Source organism: Numida meleagris, chromosome 1 (genome assembly GCF_002078875.1).
Source record: "Numida meleagris isolate 19003 breed g44 Domestic line chromosome 1, NumMel1.0, whole genome shotgun sequence".
Taxonomy (NCBI): domain Eukaryota; kingdom Metazoa; phylum Chordata; class Aves; order Galliformes; family Numididae; genus Numida; species Numida meleagris.
This window is the reverse complement of record NC_034409.1, coordinates 97,543,088-97,565,096: the sequence shown is the minus strand read 5'-3', so window position 1 is coordinate 97,565,096 and position 22,009 is coordinate 97,543,088. Positions and strand designations below refer to the sequence as shown.

The window sequence follows — 22,009 nt, the reverse complement described above, 5'->3', positions numbered from 1 at the left end:
TAAATTTAGTTCTTAGGCTCTGCTTCAGCAATCAAATCTATACAAAAGTGTAGTGTCATTGCCATGGGTATATGGTTCTCTCTGCTCACAGAAAATGTGATTAAACATGGAATTCTTTGCTGAAAATGATACTGAAAGAACAACGGGCACTTCTGTAGGCAGATAATTGTTCTTAATTCATTAGAACTGGCATGCATATGCTCGGAAAAAGAGATATATCTCTGCAACTATAGTGAATAGTTAAAGTGAAAATTTTGTGTAATGAATAGAAAGTGGGTTGCTAAATCAGAAATACATTTGAAGGGATTTTAAATAATATTTCTGATATGTACTTTAACTTCATTTCCTAAAGATACGCAGTTCTAATTATTTGTATTATGTTATGCATATATGCGCATACATAAAAATATTCCCACACAACCTTTGACTAGTGTTTTATATGCAACAGTACAACTGTTAAGAAGTTACTCGGTAATGATAGAGAATCCCATCCCACAGTAAACAGTGTGAAGATCATGGAACTGTAGCTTCCCCTGCCCTCTCTCTCCAGCATGCACTCAAATTCAAAAGTTCTGCTAGTTTCTCATCTGTGCTTGCTGAGAAATGTTTTCCTAGTTGTGGTTTGAAATCACCTAAAGATGATTTCAAATTCTACACTTTCTAAGTTTAAGCAATGAATACATCAGATTTAGGGTTTATGTAGGAGTACAGGAAAAAAAAAATAGTAAAAGCAATTTTAACATAGATCTATTTAAATCTACGTTAACAGATAGATCTTCTTTTTACAGCTGATGAAAGCAGATTATACTCTAGGGGATGAAGATAAACAAATCAAGATAACCAAAATAAAAGTCAGAGTGTTAAAACAAAACAAACTAAGAAAGATTGCTAAAACTGTGGTCTTCTCATCGTGGGTTTACTCTTCACTCTGATTTAGTCAGAGAGGGGATACAATTCTTCATTAGGTGCAGTAATGGGGATGCAATCCTGAATTCAGAGTTTGTAATAGCCCTGCTTTTTAATTTTAGATGAAACAAGAATGGTCTTTTGATAAAACCAGAACAAAAAAAAGTTTCAAGCATAAGAAGTACAGCTATAATAATGTCATTAACTATTTGCCAATAGCTCTACAGTGTCTGGATGCCTGCTGCCGCTGTACCACCATGCTAACAGAAAGAAGGAAAAAGTTTTTTTGGTCTTCACAAGCTGTTCTAAATAAGAATGCTTCTAGTTACAAATACTTCTCTCAGCTACCCCAAGCTATAGTGAACTGTTCCACACTCTCACACAGGTCAGTATGTGCTACTGAGAAAGATTTCTAATTAATCACTTCTGTTTCTGTTAGAGCATTTTCTTATACAGTTATGGGTTGTTTCATGTGGTTTGTGTGGTGGCTTCTTTTGTTCTTTTATTTTTATATACTGGTGGAATCAACATTTTAGCCCGTGACTTTCCAGACAATACTCGTAGGTCGCCCTCCAAAAGTAATGTCCCCTGTTCATTTCCATGGAAGCTACAACAGATACAAAGAGTACAATAACACTAGTAGACAGAGCAAATTCTCAGCTACGTAACAGTCTTAGCGTAGTTACCACAATTAGCTACGCATTTTTGACAGGGATGAACAAGAGCATGCCACATTTCGTAGAAATTTGCACTAGTGGAGATGACCCAATGTCGTGGTCACCAGTGTTGAAACACAATCCACCGCTTCACTGTATCCACGTCCACTGTTTAGTCTCCATAAATGTTCAGCAAGTGTCAATGAATGTCAGTGGGTACCACTTGGAGGAATTCAATTACACAGCTTTGTTTCATGTGCACTTCCATGTCAGATGCCATTTTGTCAGACTACCCCTTTGCTGCCACCTGTCACACAGCAACAAAATGTAATGGAATATTGGCAAGAGGGTTCAGCCTCTCCTGCCATACCACCAACATCCACCTCTGATGTTGTGGGCCAACATAATAATATAGGAGGCATTACTTTTGGAGCAGCCCTTGTATTTTGAACTTGATGATTATTGCTTGAAATATGTAGATTTTACATTATGAAAAGTAAACAGGGAGTGTTAAAATGTTAAGACCATATGTATTTCTTCAGGTTTGTAATTTGGCACTTCTAGATAACACAAAGGGGAAATATTTGGCTTTGCTCTATTGCAATGAGATATTGACAATATTAAGGTTAATATTATAATTTTAAAATCTGTTTTCTGTATTCCATTTTCCAGAATGCCACTAAGCATATGACCTTCAGTTTAGTCCATTTGTCTTGAGGGGCTGAAAACTTTATTCTCTGTGAACACACCACCTGTAACCCCCTGCTCAGTCTCCTAACAGTCTGTGATAACATAGAAAGTGAAGTTAAAAACAACCAATTACCAGTTATTACCAAAATCTGCATATTTTCAGTGTGCAGGACCTAATAAACCTGCCTGCCTTTGCTGAATAGCAGTTCAGTAAAATCTGATTTTATTCTCAGCTGAAATGCAATGTTTGGCCATTACATAGCATTGTAAGTTACACATACATTATATTAACCTCTGTGATAGTAGTATGCCGTTAAGTAAAAAATACAAAACTTTTTGTTGAATAATGTTTGAATATGTGAAGATGATATGTTTCAGCTTTTTGGTCTCCTGAACTGAACAACGCATTTCATCAATGCAAAAAATCTATATCTAATTCCATAGAGCAATGGAAAAAAAAATGTATTAACTTTTTCCTGTTCTTACATATATAAACATATAGAAATATTGTGCTGTATTTTTAAGAAAGGATAATGGGATGATTTTAGTTATTTCATTTTCTTTTTCCCACATCTGGGCCACTGTCCACTGTAACAGAGTAGAAAAAGAAAGGCCAATAAAAAGGAAAAGGAGTACAGGAACAATACTTTAGAAACAAGTACTTTTCAGTAGATTATTCTAAACATTGCAGTTTAAAAAAAAAATGTCAGGGGTTTTTGGAAGGTGAAGTAATTTAAAGTAACATAGCCATAATCTTTCACAAAACATCTTTGTCAACTCTGCGAGTTTCTATAAATTAAGAAGAAAAATTGCACAGTAAATACATTGTGCAAGTAAGGGATATCTGAAGCATTTCAAACATCTGCTTTTCAGGATTTTTTGATGTTTGGTAATGTTTGATTGTTTTCTCTGCATTACCTTTTGTTGTACATGATCAAGATGATTCTGAACCTTTTCAGGAAAACAAAACAAAAAAAAGAAAGTTATAGTAAATCATACTTTATTTTCAGACCAATTCAAATCTAATACTATGACAATAACAGAATGACTGATTTTATATTAACCATGATATGACTCTGGGTCACCACTTTTACTTGCAGGGCTTGCAGGCTCTAGTATAGGAGAACATAGAAAATTTTACTATGCAATCATTTTCAAATCATGGATAACAATATCCTTTGAATATTAGTGTTATTTCATACAATTTCTTACCTAATACAAACTACAGCATTGCATGCAAATAATCTTATACATCAGGAAAGAATAAAGTAGGTTAATAACAGTTCAGCACACAGAAGCTCACAACATTAAGTACACAGCAAGTGGTAAGTCAACAGTTTACTGGAAGTAAGATAACCGGGAAGTACTATATACATTTGGGAGAGCCCTAGTTCACCTCTTGCTAGTAAAAAAAAAAAAAAATAAGGCTGAATAGCCTAGATGCGAAGTAGCTGATAATTTATATCCTATAAACTTATGTGATTCCCTGTGCAGATTTACATTAGTTCTATTTTAGCGCTTAAGGCAACAAGAGAAAGGTCTGGCATGACACAATGTTGCTCTGACCTTGAGATTTTTTAATGCATGAGTTCATGCCTTGAACCATTTCAGAACTGAGCTGTTATTGAAAATCTTCTGCCCAAGGAGTTTAAAAATCCCCATTGCCCTTATTGTTTAAAAAAAAAAAAAAAAAAAAAAAAAACACTATTTCCTCTTTGCAGTGTCACTGACTGTCACCAATGTGCATGCGTCATATCACTATATTACATATGATGCTTATCATATCTAATGTATTGTTACTTATTTACTCAGTGCACTACATCATTAAATTAAGCAATACTTGTTTATTGTACTGGTTTGTTTATTGCCTGGTTTGGATTTAACTTTCTTCATAGTAGCCTGTGCTTTGTATTTGTGGCTATTACTGTTTTGGTAATTCACTAATATTTTGGCTATTGCTCATAAGTGCTTGTAAAGTGTCAATGAAGGTTTTCTCTTTTTCCATCTTAATTCTCCATTTGCTGGGGATAGGAAAGAACATTAGGCAAATATACAGCCAGGACAGCTGGCACAAAATGTCCAGAGGGATATTCCATATTATGCAATATCATGCTTAACATTAAAATCTAGGTGCTGGTCTTTAAAGGTAGCCATTGCTTGGAGAATGAATGAGTATTCATCTGCTTGTGGGAGGTGGTGAACAATTCCCATTCCATCACTTGTTGTTTTTACCCTTTTTCCTCCATCTATTAAACTGTCATTATCTCAGTCTATGGGTTTTCTTGCTTTTGTTTTTATTTTCTCCTACATCTCTTGGGGCAGGGGGGAAGGCAATGTATGAGTGGCTGTGTGGGTGCTTGGCTGCTGGCCATAGTCAGTAAACATCTAGTACTGTAAATACAGCAACCTTACCATGGAGAGAACCTTGAACCTGTAGTTCTTTGCTACTGTTTGGAAGTGGGGGTCAACAAAGGGCGATGTCTGTCTCTGTATGTCAAGATGAGGTACTGGGTGTTAATGTATGCTCATATCACCTATACAGCAAAAACAACATTCATTTCAAGAGAATCACAATCAGAAAAGGAAATTGTGATGTAGTTCTCATTCTTCAGCAAGTCACGATGATACAAATTCTGTTGAAGGCTTAGCAAACACCTAAACTTGGGGATCATTACTAGACTTGTATTTTAAAAATAAAGTAATATATCTATATCTATGTTTTAAATAACAGAAGGCATGCACAACTTTGTCAGGCCAGTGGTGCCTCTATGCTAGTAATTTCAATAGGATGCTCTCTCAATGGGAGATGCTACTTAGAAAGTATGCAGAAGCCTGGCAATTCCTAAGCCTGGTAACTTGAGTTGACCTCCTCTACACCCTCTATAAGTCTAATCTGCTTTTTTGGGGATAAAAAGACTGGAAATTGCCCATTCAGCAGAAGCTACATTGAAGATGAAAGTTTCAAGTAGAGAGTATGATGTTCTCAGTCTTGATATCATTAACCTTCCTAATGATACCTTTAATATTTTTTTAATGATGCCTCCAGGATCTTTTTTTCTGAGTTACTTTCAGCATCAGCATCTTGTAGCCATCTTTCAGATTTTGTTCCCATTGATGAAAGATCTCAAGTTTATTTGCATTAAAGGATATCTGCCAACTTTTCATCCGTTAACTCAGGTTCTAGAGATCCTTCTAGAATTCCTTTTCATTAGTGGATCTAACAATGACCCAAAGCTTAACCTCAGCAGCAAACTTGGAGATTTCACTGATTGCTCCTTTTTTTAAGTAGCTGCTGAAAAAGCTGGCTAAAAACAGTTCTAGCATGAGTCCTTAATAGATTCTGTTACAGACTTCTCTCTACTCTGAAAGCAGAGAATTAAGCTTTCTGCTTTGCTTTCTCTACATAAACCATCTTTAAGGGATCCAATTAAAGGACTAATCCATCCAATGACAACTTAGATTTTTAATACTTTTCATGTGGAATCTTTTGAAAAGATTTTGAAAAGTAAGGTATGTCCACCATACCCCTTTATATAAATGGTTATTTATGCCTTTACAGCACTCCAGCATGTATTTCAAAAATATTCTTAACTTAAACACTATTCACAGTTGAGTCAAAATGGCATACATGTTTTGTTAATCTAAAAATATTGATATTAAAAATATTAAAGTTAAATGCTTATATACTTTTCCTCTTGTATTTAAAGACTGCTCCAGAGCAATGTTTTGGAGACCAGGTTCTAGCAGATTATCCTACAGTCATTTTTTTATTTTATTTTTTTCTCCCAGGGAATATCTTGAAATTTACATAGTTTTTGTTGGTTTTTTTTCAGTTGGTAATAATAAGAAAACCTTATGGTATAGTTGTATCCTGACAATAATGTCTTAGAATATATGTATGTATCAAGTTAATTTCTGAATTTTAAGTTACAGATGATTAATTTCTGACTAAAAATATTTAATTTTCCATTCATAATTTAAAGAATTGACAGAGGCATGAGAATGGGAATCACGTTCATTTTTATCAACAGAATTGCAAGTTTGGTTCCTCTTCTGTAATCATTTATCACTTACATGTGTGAATGAAGAACAGAGATCTCAAATCCCACTAAAGGACTAAAAACTGTCTAATATGCCAGTAAATTGATTAAAATGGGCTACACAGACAAAGTTGGGAAAAATCAGATGTTTTTTATAGTCAATATACTGCCTATAGATGTTGACACTTCCATTAAAATAATTGAAATATTTCCTCGCAGGAAATGCTGGAACTTGTATACTTGTATTTTAAGCAGTGTAAAAGAGAGAAATACAAACTAAAATGCTGAATATTTGCAATCCTTAATTTTCTGTCTTGTGGAATTATGGCAAAGCATCCAGTTCTCATTCCCTGTTATTTCTTTCATGTAAAAATTTTGTGCGATCTGAAATATTATTTGGAATTTTTAGGATATATTTATTGGCTGCATTTGATCAGTTTCTAAACAATTTCTTACCTTTTACTGTGTTTCAGAAAGACCTGAAAAAGGAATTGTTTTTCTTTTTTCAAATTTCTGTTTTCCTACAAAGCATATCAAGTCTGTCAGTCAATTTATATTTGTATGTAAATCCTTTCATGTGGAGTGACTCGGTTGACAGGTTTTCATCATTTTTTCTGTGCTAATTCTGATTTGTAAAGAAAGAAAAATGAGACTAAAAGCCCATCATAGATAAGAGCTATGCAATTTAAAATATAATTGTTAGCATTTTATGTGCTGTTATATCTGATATTTGGTATTTTTCCCAACTTTGGATAGGCATTAATATAAAGAACTCATCAATACTTTTAAGTTTTAACAAGTTTTAAAGCTTTTTTTCCTATTCAGCATCTTGGGAGCATTTAAATTATTCCAGAAGAGAGAGTTTTATATTTGCAGCACTTAGAGTGGATGATGATTAACAATATCAACACAGTGACCAAAATTTGAACTCCTGGTCAGATAGTTCAGTACAATTTTAGAAACATTTGAGAAAGTAATTACATGCTTAGTTGACCCCATTTTTGAAATCCAAGAACATTTTCTTCATCCTTCTGCTATCTGTAAATGCCTGTTAAAATAATTATCACAAAAAAAGCCCACTGTACATGCTTTATCTAATTTCTCCATCATCTTGTCAAATATCTAATGTGAAATGTTAATTTGATGTAAGCTAAATGGATTACCAGAGAGGTCTAACTCAGATGCCGTTTCACATGTATTTGAAAGCATATAAATTATCTCTGTTCAGTAGTCATTTCGTGGGTCAAGTATAGAGGACATGAAAATAAGAGTGATCAAATCATTTAGTGACTGAACTTTTGATCTCTTTTATCTTGACTGGAGGCATCTTGAAAGATGCATTACAGTTGTTTTCCAATCATCCCTTTCCTCCAAAACAAGCAATTTGAAAAACATTAAAACAACCCAATAATTGTTGCCTTTCTGTTACGTTCGGTGTAGTGTGTGATTTTTTTCAAAGTATTCTGCACTGATGTAATTCTTCTACCAATCAAGTTCAGCTTCTACTGAAAGATTTACCATAGTTTTCAAAAGAAAATGAGAAAAACGAAGGCCAACTGTTTTTGGAAGGCTGTGCTTGATATTGTTAATGTCAAAAATATTTTTAAAACTTTTCAATTCACTTCATAATACATGTATTTAGAAAGGCCGGAAATGCTTACACTTGAAATATTGAGCATTAGGTAAATATCAGTGCTCCTTTACAGCTGCTCTGGCCTCAGCTTTTTTTTTTTTTTTTTTTTTTTTTTTTTTTTTTTTTTGCACTATTTAGATGAGTGAACTGCAAGGATTTCAGACTTCTGCTTCTTCTCTTCTAAGTCATATATACTCTCTCTGACCTGCATATCAGTTTCCCTCTGCTTTTGCTGATGTGATCAACCAGAAATAATGTCTGTGAGATGGTAATATGGCATAATAAGAGGTATTTGAAAGTTGTTTTTTTATGGTCTGCCTTTATAGTACCTCAGTCAGCTAAAAGTTCTGTCACATCTGTAATATGGCTACACAGGAGTACAAATGTTTCATAAAATTAAAGTGGACTTTACATAGATTTTCCTAATCATTCCAAAGGTTTATGGATAAGCTATTTTTAGTCCTTGGAGTATTTATTGTATAGGTTAGAAATAGAGATAATAATTACTTCTTCCAGAGTTGTAAAAGAAAAAATCAGTTTTAAATATGTTTGCCCAAGAAAGCCAGAAATTTAGGAAGGTGATCTTAAGATTAAGACTTGTAAAGCATTTGAGTTTAAGAGAAACAGGATTTACTTCCATTTTTCATAGTTAATGACCTTCTAAGTATCTTCAGCTAGCTGATGTGTAAAACCACAGAACAGCTAATATTCTACAATCTGCAGTCAATAAAATGCTCAATAATTGAAATAATTCTTATGAAATACTAGTGTTGAAGTTTTAATTTTTATTTGGATGTGTGATTTCCCATTTCTCATGTTATTTTGAGAGATACATATTTTTAAATACATCAAGAAAAATCAAGAACTACACTTAGCTAGTATTGACAACCTTGGGAAAGATTGCTGGAGACAATACAAAAAGAGGAGGGTGCATTCTTAAGGACAGCTTTTCATTGTGCAAAATATTCCATATTAAAAACAAGTGTTTTTTTTCCCCATACAGCGTATTTATATATCTTCAAACTGTTTATGTAAGATGAAAAGAAGTTAAACTAGCCCATACCTAAGCTTCTGCTTCAGACCTTTTTGACATGCAAGCAGATACAATGTTTTTATTCCTGCAATTCTTCGGAAACAAATGCATACTGACAAAAAGCTGTGTGGCTAGTATACAAAAAGTAGAATGCATTTATTCTGTCATTCTGAATAGAAGCTAAGAAAGACAGAAGAACCATTCCTCTGCCAGTTTCATTTTCCTTTCAAGATTCCCATATTGGCCTACAAGGCACAACACTATGTACACAATAACGTTGTTGTAATTGGTTTTATTCATGGAAACTATTATATTGTGACAAATTTACTGCTGTTTTCAGCTACTGCTCCATTGTTAATACCCTGGCTTTTATATTAATTCAATCACAGGAGCAATAATGTTGTTACTACCTCTTGATCCTTGTCTTTTACCTGCTTATTTTGCCAATCAGCATTTTCAGTCAAGTTATGACTGATTCTTTCTACTGTGTGGCATATCTGTTCCTGCTTCATCCTATTTTGTTCTCACAGAGAAATTGGCATTGGCATGTTCTTTTCGTTACTCAGTTGGTGGCCCATTATATTTTCAATTTTCTTCTGTTGCCAAACTTCACTGGTAGTGTTTTAGTTTTTCACTGCTAGTATCTTGACGTGGTTTTCATGATCCACGCTTTCTTCCTCCTCAGTAGAAGGAGCACATAATGAAAATATGCATCTAGGGACACAAAATTGGCTAAATAATTCAATATTGAATGTATAGTTATTGACTATGAAGCTGTCATGTTTGGTTCAGCTGACCTAACTTTAACTACTTAGAAACTAGATATTTATGTTAAAATATTTATCTATGATGTTGCTTTATTCAATAAAGGAAGAATGATTGTGTTAAGAGGAAAATTCTTCCACTCTCCACTAGATCTCTAAGATCAGGTGAAAGTCTTCCCTTAGTTTCAGTGCTAGCTGCTAACTCTGCAATCATTTCTTCTGAACTAAACTGAATTCATCACAGATTTCCCTTCTGGATACTCTTAATCTGCCCCACTTTCTATTATAACCTACTTAGAAATGCATCTCTCTGATTCTGACTTAAAATAAAATTCTCTGGTTCCACACTGGGAACTAATGGAAAAGTAAATAAATGTCGTGCTTGAGCTACCCAAAGTCAGTCAAGGTAGTGATTGGTAGGGAAAGAAACTTGAGTTCTGCCCAGTAGAATCTTTCTGAGCCTGCCTAAGCTCGGGAAGTTTGGATGCATTGGGTTCTGTTTATTTGTTCATATTTTGAAAGAAAAAGAAGTCTTCTTGCAGGTTATGGGGAATGTAATATATTCCAGTTTTGCCTTCTACTCAGATTTTATTTTTCACCATGTTAGTCTGATGACGTACAACTGCTAGTGACAGGAGTGCATTTTTGATTACTTTCCTGATATGGATCAATTCACACAGAGACACATTGGTTCCCAGCAATAAAATTGTATCATTTCACTCAACAGCTATTTTTAGTCCATGCTTCTGAATCCTCTTTGAGGGCTCACTGAAATCCTTTGAATCTAGGGGAGAAAGGAGAGTGGTTTTTTTTCTGGTTTTGTTTTTGTTACATTCTTATTAGAATTCAGATTTAATTAAATTATGAATGCAAAAACCACCATAACTATAATCTAATGTAATAGTAATGTAAAAGCCCTTAGAACTATTTTGCCAGAGTCTAAGCACGATCAAGTAAATGTATAACTGCATTCAGTTACCTTTTACCTAATTATTTTGTGCACCATAAAAAGGCTGCTCCAAAAGTAATTCCCCTGATGTTATTATGTTGGCCCATGAGATCAGAAGTGGATGTTGGTGGTATGGCAATAGAGGCTGAACCTTTCTGTCAGTATTCCATTACATTTTGTGACAGATGGCAACAGAAGGGCAGTCTGACAAAATGGCGTCTGACATGGAAGAGTGGATGAAACAAAGGTGTAGAACTGAATTTATGTGGAAAAAAAATTGCACTCATTGACATTCAGTGCTTGCTGAATGTTTACAGAGACCAAACAGTGGATGGTAGCACAGTGAGGCAGTGGGTGGTGCCCTTCAGCAGTTGCAATAGTGACATGAAAGACCATGTTCCTGACAGCTGTGCACAGCTGTCACACCTTGAAATGAAGAGTATTTCTATATCTCCTCCAAATGAATTGGTGGCTAATGACCAGGGAATTGCATCTTCAATGTACTGGAAACAATGGTGGCAATATTGGAGTATTGCAAATTTCGTTTCAGACAGGTCCCACAAATGCTCACACAGGAAAAGAAAAAACATCATATTTACATTTGTCAAGGCCTATTTAACCAACATGAGGCTGAAGGTAACCATTTTCTGGATCACATCATTACTGGTCACAAGACATGGTGTCCCCACCACAAGCTGTAGTCAAAACATCATCAGATCATGGAGTGGTGGCATGAATTCCCCCATCAAATAAAAAGTTCAAGATACAGTCCTCGAGGAGTAAAGTGATGAGTACTGTCTTCTGGGATAGGAAAAGGGTGATCCTTCTGGATTTCTTGGAACCCAGACAAACCATCAACTCTACATCAACTGCTACATCATGATGCTGTCTAAGCTAAAGGCTTGAACTTCCGGAGTCAGGCCAGTGAGGAAGACAGTTTCTTTTGCAACATAATAACACCAGGCCTCACAACAATTTAAAGACTGTGGAGTACATTCCTGGTCTTGGGTGGACTATTTTACCACACCCATGGTATAGTCTGGATTTGGTGCTGTTTGACTTCCATCTGTTCAGGCTGATGACAGATGGACTGTGTGGGCAACATTTTCCTAGCAACTGCATCATTGTAGCAGCTGTGAAGCGCAGCTGTGAAGCAGTGGATCACCTTCACAGGTGCAGATTTTTACAAGCACAGCATGCAGAGCTGTTCTTCTCTGCTGGCAACAATGTGTGACTAACAGAGGTGACTGTACTGAAAAATGTGTTTTCTAGTTGAGAATTTTGATCTATCCACCAGTGTTATTGTGCTCTTTGCATCTCTTACAGTTTCCAATGAAAAAAAATTGGAGGCACCACATTTTGAGCAACCCATGTACATCCTATCTGTTCATTGATCATCTTTAACAATTTTTTGTCAGCAGTGTATATGAAAGTTCTCAGGTAGAGTTTCAGAGCAAATACTGTTCTGAGATAACTCCATGAGCAGATCTTTATATTGCCAATAAATCTTCCAGTGTGAGGAGAACTACAAAAACTCAACTAAGTTTTCATTAGCTATCATTCCACTGTGTACACAGAGCCCCATTTTGGACAACGCTCAAGGATTGAAGGGAGAGCAGTGTCCAGCTACCTTATCTATCTTTGTTCCTTGGCCATACCTTAACTTAAAGAAGTTCTACATTACCCAAGCCTTTGAGCAGTTGAACTTGTTACATGACTCTGAAATCAGATTGTTTATTTATTTGTTATTAGTTCAAACTAATGGCTTCAGTATGAAAATAGAGACATTGTTCTTTCATACCTTTCACTTGACTAGAACATACATCTTTCCGAAAATGCTGCTGTTTCTGATCACTTCACAGAATTAAATCAGTCACTTGTTGAACATTTTTATGTCCTCCAGCATAGTAATTTCATCATCCATAGTCCAATTTTTAAACGATATATTTAATATTGTATGAGCTTTTAAAATCTTGTGAACTTGTCTAAGGGTCTCTAGTCAAGAAATAGCATCCTAGACAACTGAATATTGAACAAGTTCTCCAGTCTCAGTTTTCCTGGAAATGGGTGAAAATAGTGTGTATATAAAAACTGTGTCATCCTCTGCTGAGTCACAACTCCTCTGCAAAGCCAAGTCTTGCTGAGCCAAATAAGTTTTAGAAGGTGTATAAAAAGAGAAACAGTACATTAGTGTTGTATATTATGCCACTTCTATTCAAGCAGTTTTAAATAACTGGTTGCAAAAAGAATCATACATTTTCAACTGCTAAAAATACTGCTAACTAGTAAATGAAATCCATATTTTTCATTTCATACAAAGTTTTGCACCTGGCAGACCACTACCATATATCTTTCTCCTCCTCAATACAAGCAGTTGGAAGAGTTAAAGGTAAGAAATATGTAAGGGTTTTATTTTTGAAATACAGTTGTGCTTTCCCATGAGCTCCCTTTTATAATGCTGCTTATGGTGTAAAAAAAAAAGCTTATAGTCTGTTTCTGCACTTTCACTGCAGATCTATTGATTCAGTCTTCTGCCTTCCTACGTGGAAGTCTGTACAGCAAAAGGGAGAAATCATCCTGACATCTGAAAACAGCTGCTGTAAGAAAGCCAATTTCCATTTCATTTAGATAGCAGAGGGCAAGTCTGTGTAGGTAACCAAAACATTTTTGCACAGATTGCTAGCCATTAATAGAATGTCAGGCATTAGGTATGTTTCCAGATATTAGAGGTATTATCAGAACACAACATTCCCTCCTTTCTACGTCAGCAGTCATTTCACTCTGTGCTGAAGAATGATTAAACAAGAAAATAAACGAAGCCCAATAAGGTCATAAATCCTGTGGAGCTGCAGATGTGGATACAACATAAACCAACTAAGTTGTGAATCTGTTAGGCTTCTTCACCGGTGAAGGTCTATCTATTTGAAAATGGCCTAATCTGAAATGTCACTAGCACATCAATGCTAGTATTTCTGAAAAATTATTATCAGTACTTAAATAGCTAAACGTCTTTCTCTAATTTTGAACACTGTTCATAGAATATTTGCCTTTATAAATTTTTAACTATTTTTAAACAATAGTGTAATTGATTTGCCATAGAGTTCACAATAGACATGATAAAACAAGAGCTTAGAAAATAACATGCAACTGATTTCATTAGTTTTCTATTTGCAAATTGTTTGCCAATAGAATTGAACATTGTAGTTTATTATTTTTGTTATTTGCTTTAGTGAATAATTTCTGTGCTGCAGGCTGCTCATGGCCTGCAACTATTCACAACTTGCAATATGGTAGAGAAAGTCTCATTTTGTAGTAATGCTGCTCGCTCTTTTCCTGAATGGATTACACAATTTCATCAGTTTAGTTATGTAGCAACCAACCAAATCTAATTTTCAAGAGTTCTATCAGTCTGTAGAAGAAATGAAAGTGAAAAAATAAACTTCAAAATGATATCAATAGAAAAAAATATACACCTAATATTTCAGATGAGGAATGAGCAGGAAGACAAGTAACTTAATGAGGGATAAGAGAGTAGCAGTGAAGTCACTAGACTTACTTGTCATTACAAGTCATAGAAATGGGCTGATAGAAGCCTCATGAGGTTCAACAGAGCTCAGCAAGTGTAAATTCTAGAATAATCCTAGATGCCAACAGAGGTTGGGGGCCAACTAGTTGGTAGGGGTATCTAACTGCTGTCTTCAGCCACTTAAGTGGTGATTTCAGAGAAGATGGAGCCAGAGCCTTTTCAGAATGGCATAGTGAAAGGCTGAGAAGCAGTAGGCACAAATTGGAGCAAGGGAAATTCCAGTAAGATGTAAGGAAAAAAGAAATCACAGCAGAGGCAGTCAAGTGTGGGCACAGGTGCTTTTCCAGATAGGCTCTGGGGTCTTCCATCTTAGAGACTTTCAGAACTTGTCTGGACATAGCCCTGAACCAACTAATCAAATTCTAATTAGCCCTTACTTGAGCAAGACGTTAGACGAGATGATTTTCAGAGGACTCTTTCAGCTTGAACTCTGCTGCCATGATTCATGACTAATTGTAAGCTTGCATTAATGCAGTGCTGAAGTCTTCCCACCTAATTTGAAGATTCAAAAATAAGTATAAGAAATCATGGAGCATTATATTCTTTTTTCACCAGCTTATAGCAGTACGGACTGTAAGATGTTACAGTTGATGAAAGAGAGCTCACTTAATTATTATAAGCTCAGTTTCGAAGGCTTGCTTGCTAATTATTGCTACCGGAATCCTGTTGCCATCTAGAACTGTTTAGAAAATTAGTTCGTTTGTAGCAGTCACGACTGTATTTGGAGACTAACCATGATAAGTTTTGTCCTTGGCCAGAGTGGAACAAATTTGAGCACAAATGCAACTTGAGCATCATCACATGCAAGGTGCTAGTGAAACACTTAATTTTAAATGACCACAACTTCTTTTACTTCTCCTTTCATTTATCACCCTTAGGGCATCAATTCCAAATTCAAAATGTAATAACATTTACAGGTAGTAGTGTTTATCTTTTACTAATGATGTACAATGTCAATGATACAAAGTCAAAGCATTGCAAAATAAGACAGAGGAATCAAAAGTCGATTTGCACAGAACTCCTCAGCTTTGTGAAAGAAAACATCTGATGAGGAGTAAGACAGGTTCTAGTATTATTTCATACAGCATGGAATGTTTTGGTGGGTTGACCTCGTACAGCCTCCAGACTCCAACCAATCCGTATCCCAACCCCTCTCTTCAACAAGACACTGAAAATAAGACTGAATATCTTGTAGGCTGAGATAAAGACAAGGAGGTCACTCACCATTTTGGATTTTGCCCAGGACTGCCATCATGTGTAAAACAGGTATCACTTGGGGAAGAATTATTTATTTCCAATTAAAAATAGACTAGCATGGTGAGAAACAAAGATAAAACTAAAACAGCTTTTTCCCAACCCCCTTGATCCCAGGCTCAACTTCTTCATTCCTAACTCCTCTGTACTTCCTCCGTCTCCCTCAAGTGGCACAGGAGAGTGGGGAATGGGGCCTGTTTTCAGTCTCTCACAGCTCCTCTCTGCCTCTCCTTCTTCCTCACACTTTTTCCCTTCTCCACTGCAGGTCCTCCCCGAGCTGCAGTTTCTGCTAGCAACCTGCTCCTGTGTGGGATCCTCTCCATGTGCTGCTGCTCAGTCCTGGATCCTGCTCCAGAGTGGGCTTTCTGTGATCTGCAGCTTCCTCCAGGGGACATCCACCTGCTCCAGCATGGATTCCTCCATGGCTGTCGTGTGGAAATCTGCTCCACTGCAGGCTCTCCATGGACTGTTCTCCCCTGAGCATTGCAGGGCCACTCCTCATCCCGCTCTCCTCACTCCTCCTTGCCATGTGATTTGTGCAGTCCCCTACCCAGGCTGACTCCAGGCACCCCAGGGTAGCTGCAGGCCCCTGCCCTGCCCTGTGCTGTGCTGGGACCATTGCAGTCTGCTGGAATCACCTGTGACAGGACATAATGACCAATTTTGCATTTCTCTGCTTTTCTTATTTTTTATCTGGGACAGAAACTTTAACACTTCCTTTATGAAGAGATTTCTTCATTTTGCGTGTCTTGTTCGTGAATATGAATACTCAGAAATGTTGAAAAAAAACTCTATTAAGTTTTATGGTGTAATTAATTGATAGGCGTCTCCTGTAAATAAACAAATGTTCCTTCCAACCCCTGCAATTCTGTGATTCTGTGATTCATGTGAATTATTACCCTCATTTTCAGATTATTTCTGTCTTATGACAGTCTCTGTTGGTACAAGCTTTCAGGACAGAAATGAAGCTGAGAAAATCATCTCATGAGGAATACATTCCTCTTAGTTACTATGAAATTTTGTTTGTTTCTCTGCTTGCACTTTTTGTGTGCGTCTGTGTGGGGCTGACTGTACTTTCATGGTTAACAATCAAGGAGTTAGAACGAGGTAAGTACCAACCTCCAATGTTTTCAGGAGATCTTCTGTAGGAGTTCAGACTTTGAAGACAGTATCATTGTTGTTGTAATTATATTTTATATTTCAAACTATATTGGTAATGCTATTGTCTTGGCTTTTTGTTTATTTCACATTTTCCTCCCTGGTTATTGATCTAAGTAAAATAAGTCAAGATATAGTCACTTGAAGCATGTCTTGAAGCCTGATGAAATGAGAGAATTTTCACATTGTGTACTTTAGGGGAATTCTTTGGAGTTTAATCCAAACTGTAAGGCTTTGGTTATTCAGTCATATTCACCAAATAGTGAACATAATATTTTGAACCATGAATTTTCACTTTTTCTCTATGTCTATTGTTTGACTCTTCAAGACATTCATAATCCACTGGAGCCTCTGGTTAATTTTAAGGTGTCCTACAATTCTTGCAATCCTTTTTTTCTTAAAAAAAAAAAAAAAGAAAAAATCTTTTTTGTTGTTTATATATATATATAGCTAGGAGAGAGATCCTGTAGTAGACACTCAGCTCCTAACATTATGTAAAGTTAATACAAAGTAATTCTTAGTATCTACTCAATGTTTATAATGTGATAAAATCACACTACTGATGTTTGAAGTGAACTAACTTTAAAAAATCTACATATCGTGATTTTAAAATGGAACTGAAATTTTAAAGGTTTTTTTTAGATTTATATTGACTGTGCACTGGTAAGGTCACACCAGGAAAGCTTTGTCCAGTTCTGGGCTCCCCAGTACAAGAGAGATGTTGAACTTCCCAGGTGTCTTTTAGAAGATGCATTAGCAGTAATTTCATTGTGTATAAATAATATTTCTAAGACATTCTAAAAATTATATATGTGACATAATTTACATAGAAAGGAAAACTACTATTTAGAAACACTTGTTTAAATAGACATGGAGTTGTAAGGATAAATGGCCTGCAAAGAAGCTCAAGGTAATGTAGTTACTGGTGATATTAGGAAATTAGTGTCACTAGGTTGTGCCCCTCAATCACAAGTTGTTTATTATAGTATTTCTTAGTTACCTTCTTTTTTATTTAAATTTACTTTGGATGTTAATATCTTTAATCGCATTCTAAAAGTACCCCTGGTATATATAACCAAAAAAAAGGTATTTTCTATCAGTCATATTTAATTCAGGTCTTACCTGAAAATTTCCAGTGTGTTACACAGTGAGGAGATATTTTTAATGTAGAATGAATTGTTTTATGTAGACCTCATATGCTCTAGCTTATTAAAAATGTGTAGTAAGAACCAATTATTTAGTTTTGCCATAATTTCTCCCAGCATTTCCTATATGTAGTGATAAGAAAGTTTAGGTCAAAAATAGTTCAGCTAGTCTGGCACAAGTTTTTCCCGTTCTGTCGTCAAAAACATTGTTCGTTTATATAAAAGGTGCACCACTTTTAATACAGAAAGTATGAAGCAGTAATTCTTAATGTTTTTAACACAGAACACACAAAAAAGCCTTCTAATTCAATAACCATCATCCTTCTCATGTCTCTTTGTCCCTTGTATTAGACATAGCTTCATATGCTACTGAGATTCACAGAACCAGAGAATGATTTAGCTTAGAAGGGATCTCTGGAGGTAGTCTAGTCCAACACCCTGCTCGAGCTGGGCTGCCTAGAGCTGAGGGCCCAGAGCCACGTGCAGATGGCTTTTGAATATCTCCAAGGATGGAGATTCCACAACCTCTTCAGGCAACCTGTTCTAGTGCTTAGGCACCCCCACAGTAATACTACTGTCTCCTTTAACACTCTGCTACTGGAAAGTTCAGCATTTAGCATGAAATTGAAAGTAATGAGAACCAATGGCAAATTGTATTCACGGTATGTTTATAGTTGTTATATTTTTGTCAAAAATGATCTGACACTTATTTAGAATCAGCATTTGGCAAAATAACTCTTTATACAAAGCAAAAAAGGTAAAAAATATTTTGATGATCTACATAGAGTAAAATCTAATACATTTATATTATTATAAAAATTGTATGATTGATAAATATTTAATTATATTTTTAATAATATAGCTCAAACTGTTGGAAATAGTCATGGCTACATGGGAACATTTAAAATAATTTCTGGGACATCATTCATTCCTGCTTTGCAAGATAAATCATCAGGCGACTTCAAAGTCCTTGCCTTTGATGTTGAACAATTGGTAAGAACTTATTTATCTCTAGTTAAACCAAGCGTATGTGGTAGCTATGTTAATTTCTTAACATGACCTGTTGATGAAGCTTTTTTACTTTCCCCAAACTGTGACATTCAGTATCTTAAGCTTAATCAGAAACCAATATTATCACAGAATCATGGAATCATGAAGAGTGGTAAAGATCTCTAAGATCATCCAGTACAACCATCCACCTACCACCAATATTATCCCACTAAACCATGTCCCTTAGTACCACATCTAAACATTTCTTGAACACCTCCAGGGACAGTGACTCCACCACCTCTGTCGGCAGCCTATGCAAGCACCTGACCACTCCTTCGGAGAAGAAATTTTTCCTAATATCCAACCTGAACCTTCCCTGGCACAACTTGAGGCCATTTCCTCTTGTTCTATTGCAAGTTATGTGGACAACTCTCCTTTCAGAGAGTTGTCATGAGTAGTAAGGTCTCCCCTGAGCCTCCTCTTCTCCGTACTGAACAATTCCATCTCCCTCAGCCACTCCTTATAAGGCCTGTGCTCCAGACCCCTCACTGAACACAGTACTCAAGGTGCAGCCTCACCGGGGCTGAGTACAGATGGACAATAAACTCTGTGTTCCAGCTGACAACACTACTTCAGATACAAGTCGGGATGCCATTGGCCTTCTTGACAACCTGGGCACACTGCTGGCTCATGTTTAGACAAGGATCAACCAACATCCTCAGGTTCATTATATTCTTTCTTTGTGAAAATCAGAGAAGCATCAAAGACAGTTCGCTGATATGAGATATGAGGAGGAAAAACCTATTAAAACCATTAATGCAGTGTATTTTTCATTATTTTATTGGTTAAAGATTTCTCTTTTCTGTACAGATACAAGAAATTTTTCAAGCAAGTGATTTGATAAATAAATTTGAGAGATGTGAAATTTTCCAGTTCAAGTAAGTAGAGTTAAATTTTACTTCTGAAATAAATGTCAAATGTCCTCATTTAGCTATTTCTCTCAAGAGTGGCTACCAATACTTGGCATTTTAAGTGATCCTTCAGAACTTCCTATACTATTTATTTCAGTTCTTGTCTTCCAAGTGCTGCTGTGGGAAATTGGGCACAGCTGTGTTTCCTGGGCAAATTTCTTTCTTAGACTCCTGTAAGTCCATGCCTTGTCCTTGATGAAGCAGAGTTAAGCTAAGAACAACTCATAAGGCTTTGATATTTGAAAGAATTACTAAAAAAAAAAATTATGATGGCTGCTCTGAAAGTAATGCCTTCTATTTTATTTTGTTAGCCCATATCATCAAAAGCAGATGTTGGTGGTATGGCAGTAGAGGCTGAACCTTCCTGCCAATATTCTCTTACATTTTGTTGCTGTGCAACAGATGGTAGCAGAGGGGCAGTCTGACAAAATGGCATCTGACATGGAACGGTGGATGAAGCAAAGGGCTGTCACAGAATATGTCTGTGCAGAAAAAATGGCACCCACTGACATTCATCAGTGCCTGCTGAACATTTCTGGAGACCAAACAGTGCTTGTGAGCACAGTGAGACAGTGAATGTTCCATTTTAACAGTGGTGACAGCAACATGAATGATAAACCACATTCTGGATGGTCATGCCGATTTTTACGAGTGCAGCACACAGGCTCTTATTCACCACTGGCAGAAATGCATAGCTCATGTTGATGAATATGTTGAAAAATGGTGTTTTGTAGCTGAGAATTTGCTCTATTGGCTAGAGTTATTGTGCTTTTCGTATCTGTTGTACTTTCCATGGAAATAAATAGGAGGTATTGCTTTTGGAGCAACCTGTGTATTTTGCCAAGGTTTATTAGCTGTGCTACATTTGCAGGTTTTCTATTCTTGCCATCTAGAAGAAAGATCAGGACAGAGATTTTCTGTTGGCATAAGCCAACAGAACAATGAGATGAATGGAAATATACTAACATGTCCCTGTGGACTCAGATCCATTTAAATCATATCACTTAAGGTATTTGCAAGTGAATGTCACTTGACACTATTTAAAGCTGCATCATGTGTGTCCTAAAGAATCCATAATATAGGTAGAGTAAGACTGGCTTAATTTCACTTCTCAATATCCTCTTATCTCTGTTGTCTTAAGGAAGGCTATCTGCCAAAAATGTTCAGTAAATGCAGTGAAATCTGTGGTACTAATTTAATCTGCACTGTTCTTCGTATGGTCTTGAGTCTACACAACAAATGTAATACATCCCACTTCTAAACAGTTCCAGAACACACTTCCATCCTATCCACAGAAGTAAACGTTATAAGCTCAAGGAGAATAATATGCTTTTTGTTTTTTGTTTTGTTTTGTTTTGTTTTTTGCTACAGGAACCCTGAAGAGGGTGATGAAAATTTCAAGACATCTCAAACAGGGTAATTACATAGAACAATTTTTACTTACACGTGAGCAAGAGACAAGGGTTTTACTAATTTAGAAAATTCTTGTGTTGGACAATGAGTGGATAAAAATGTGTCTTTAGGAGTTGGGTAAGTACCTCTGAAGAGCATATGATTTTATGCATATCTTGCCTCCAAAAACATTCTTTAAGATTAGAACAAAAGAAAATATGATCATCCATGGGGCTGTCAATTTGGAAGGGAAAATGGGAAAAGTAAGAAATGTGAGGTAGGTAAGGAAATACCTAGAAGATGGAGAATACTGTTTTGTGCAAAAGCTGAGTGCTTTTGCAAGAGTGCTGATTTCACTTGGTATTATATGTGACTTTTTAAAAAGTATGTCTGTAAAGAAAGTTTAGATTATGCAGTATGATAGGTGATCACAAAACAGGAAAGAATCATGCTCTGGAAAAACTGAAAGATCTTGAGAAATGAATGACAAAATTAGTTGTATATATTAAAGACCATGCAATTAAAGAAAAATGGTCATTACATGACAACTGATGATGTTAATAAATAGTTTATCTGTAGAAAATATGAGAAAAGGAGAAAACCCTGTACATAACAGGACAGGAGGTAATGAGCACGACCTGAGACATAGAAAGCTTCATCTGAACAAAAGAAGAAACTTATTTACTTTAGGAGTGACTGAGCACTGGCACAAGGTTGTCCAGAGAGATTATAGAGTCTCTCTCCTTCATGATACTCAAAAGCCATTTGGACATGGTCCTGGGAGGCAGCACAAGGTGGCTCTGCTTGAGCACATGGTTGGACTATGTGACCTAAAGATTTCC

The 22,009-nt window shown here is 35.9% G+C and overlaps 1 protein-coding gene across 4 annotated transcripts in view; it reads left to right on the top strand.

The window, feature by feature from the left end:
• The window catches only part of TMPRSS15 (transmembrane protease, serine 15), a 308,179-nt gene that overhangs the window by 232,795 nt on the left and 53,375 nt on the right, over positions 1-22,009 (top strand). For 3 of the 4 annotated variants that reach the window (XR_002440702.1, XR_002440700.1, XR_002440703.1), the window contains 4 exons: positions 1,126-1,291; positions 12,992-13,060; positions 13,185-13,270; positions 15,777-16,377. Coding sequence is in view for 1 of the 4 variants with exons in the window: in XM_021403493.1 (XP_021259168.1) it covers positions 16,474-16,618; positions 18,677-18,807; positions 19,675-19,742; positions 21,147-21,191 (389 nt within the window). In the remaining 3 variants the exon portion in view is untranslated. Of the gene's footprint in view, positions 1-1,125; positions 1,292-12,991; positions 13,061-13,184; positions 13,271-15,776; positions 16,619-18,676; positions 18,808-19,674; positions 19,743-21,146; positions 21,192-22,009 lie in introns of those variants that run through there. The other variant, XM_021403493.1, reaches the window with a different exon arrangement.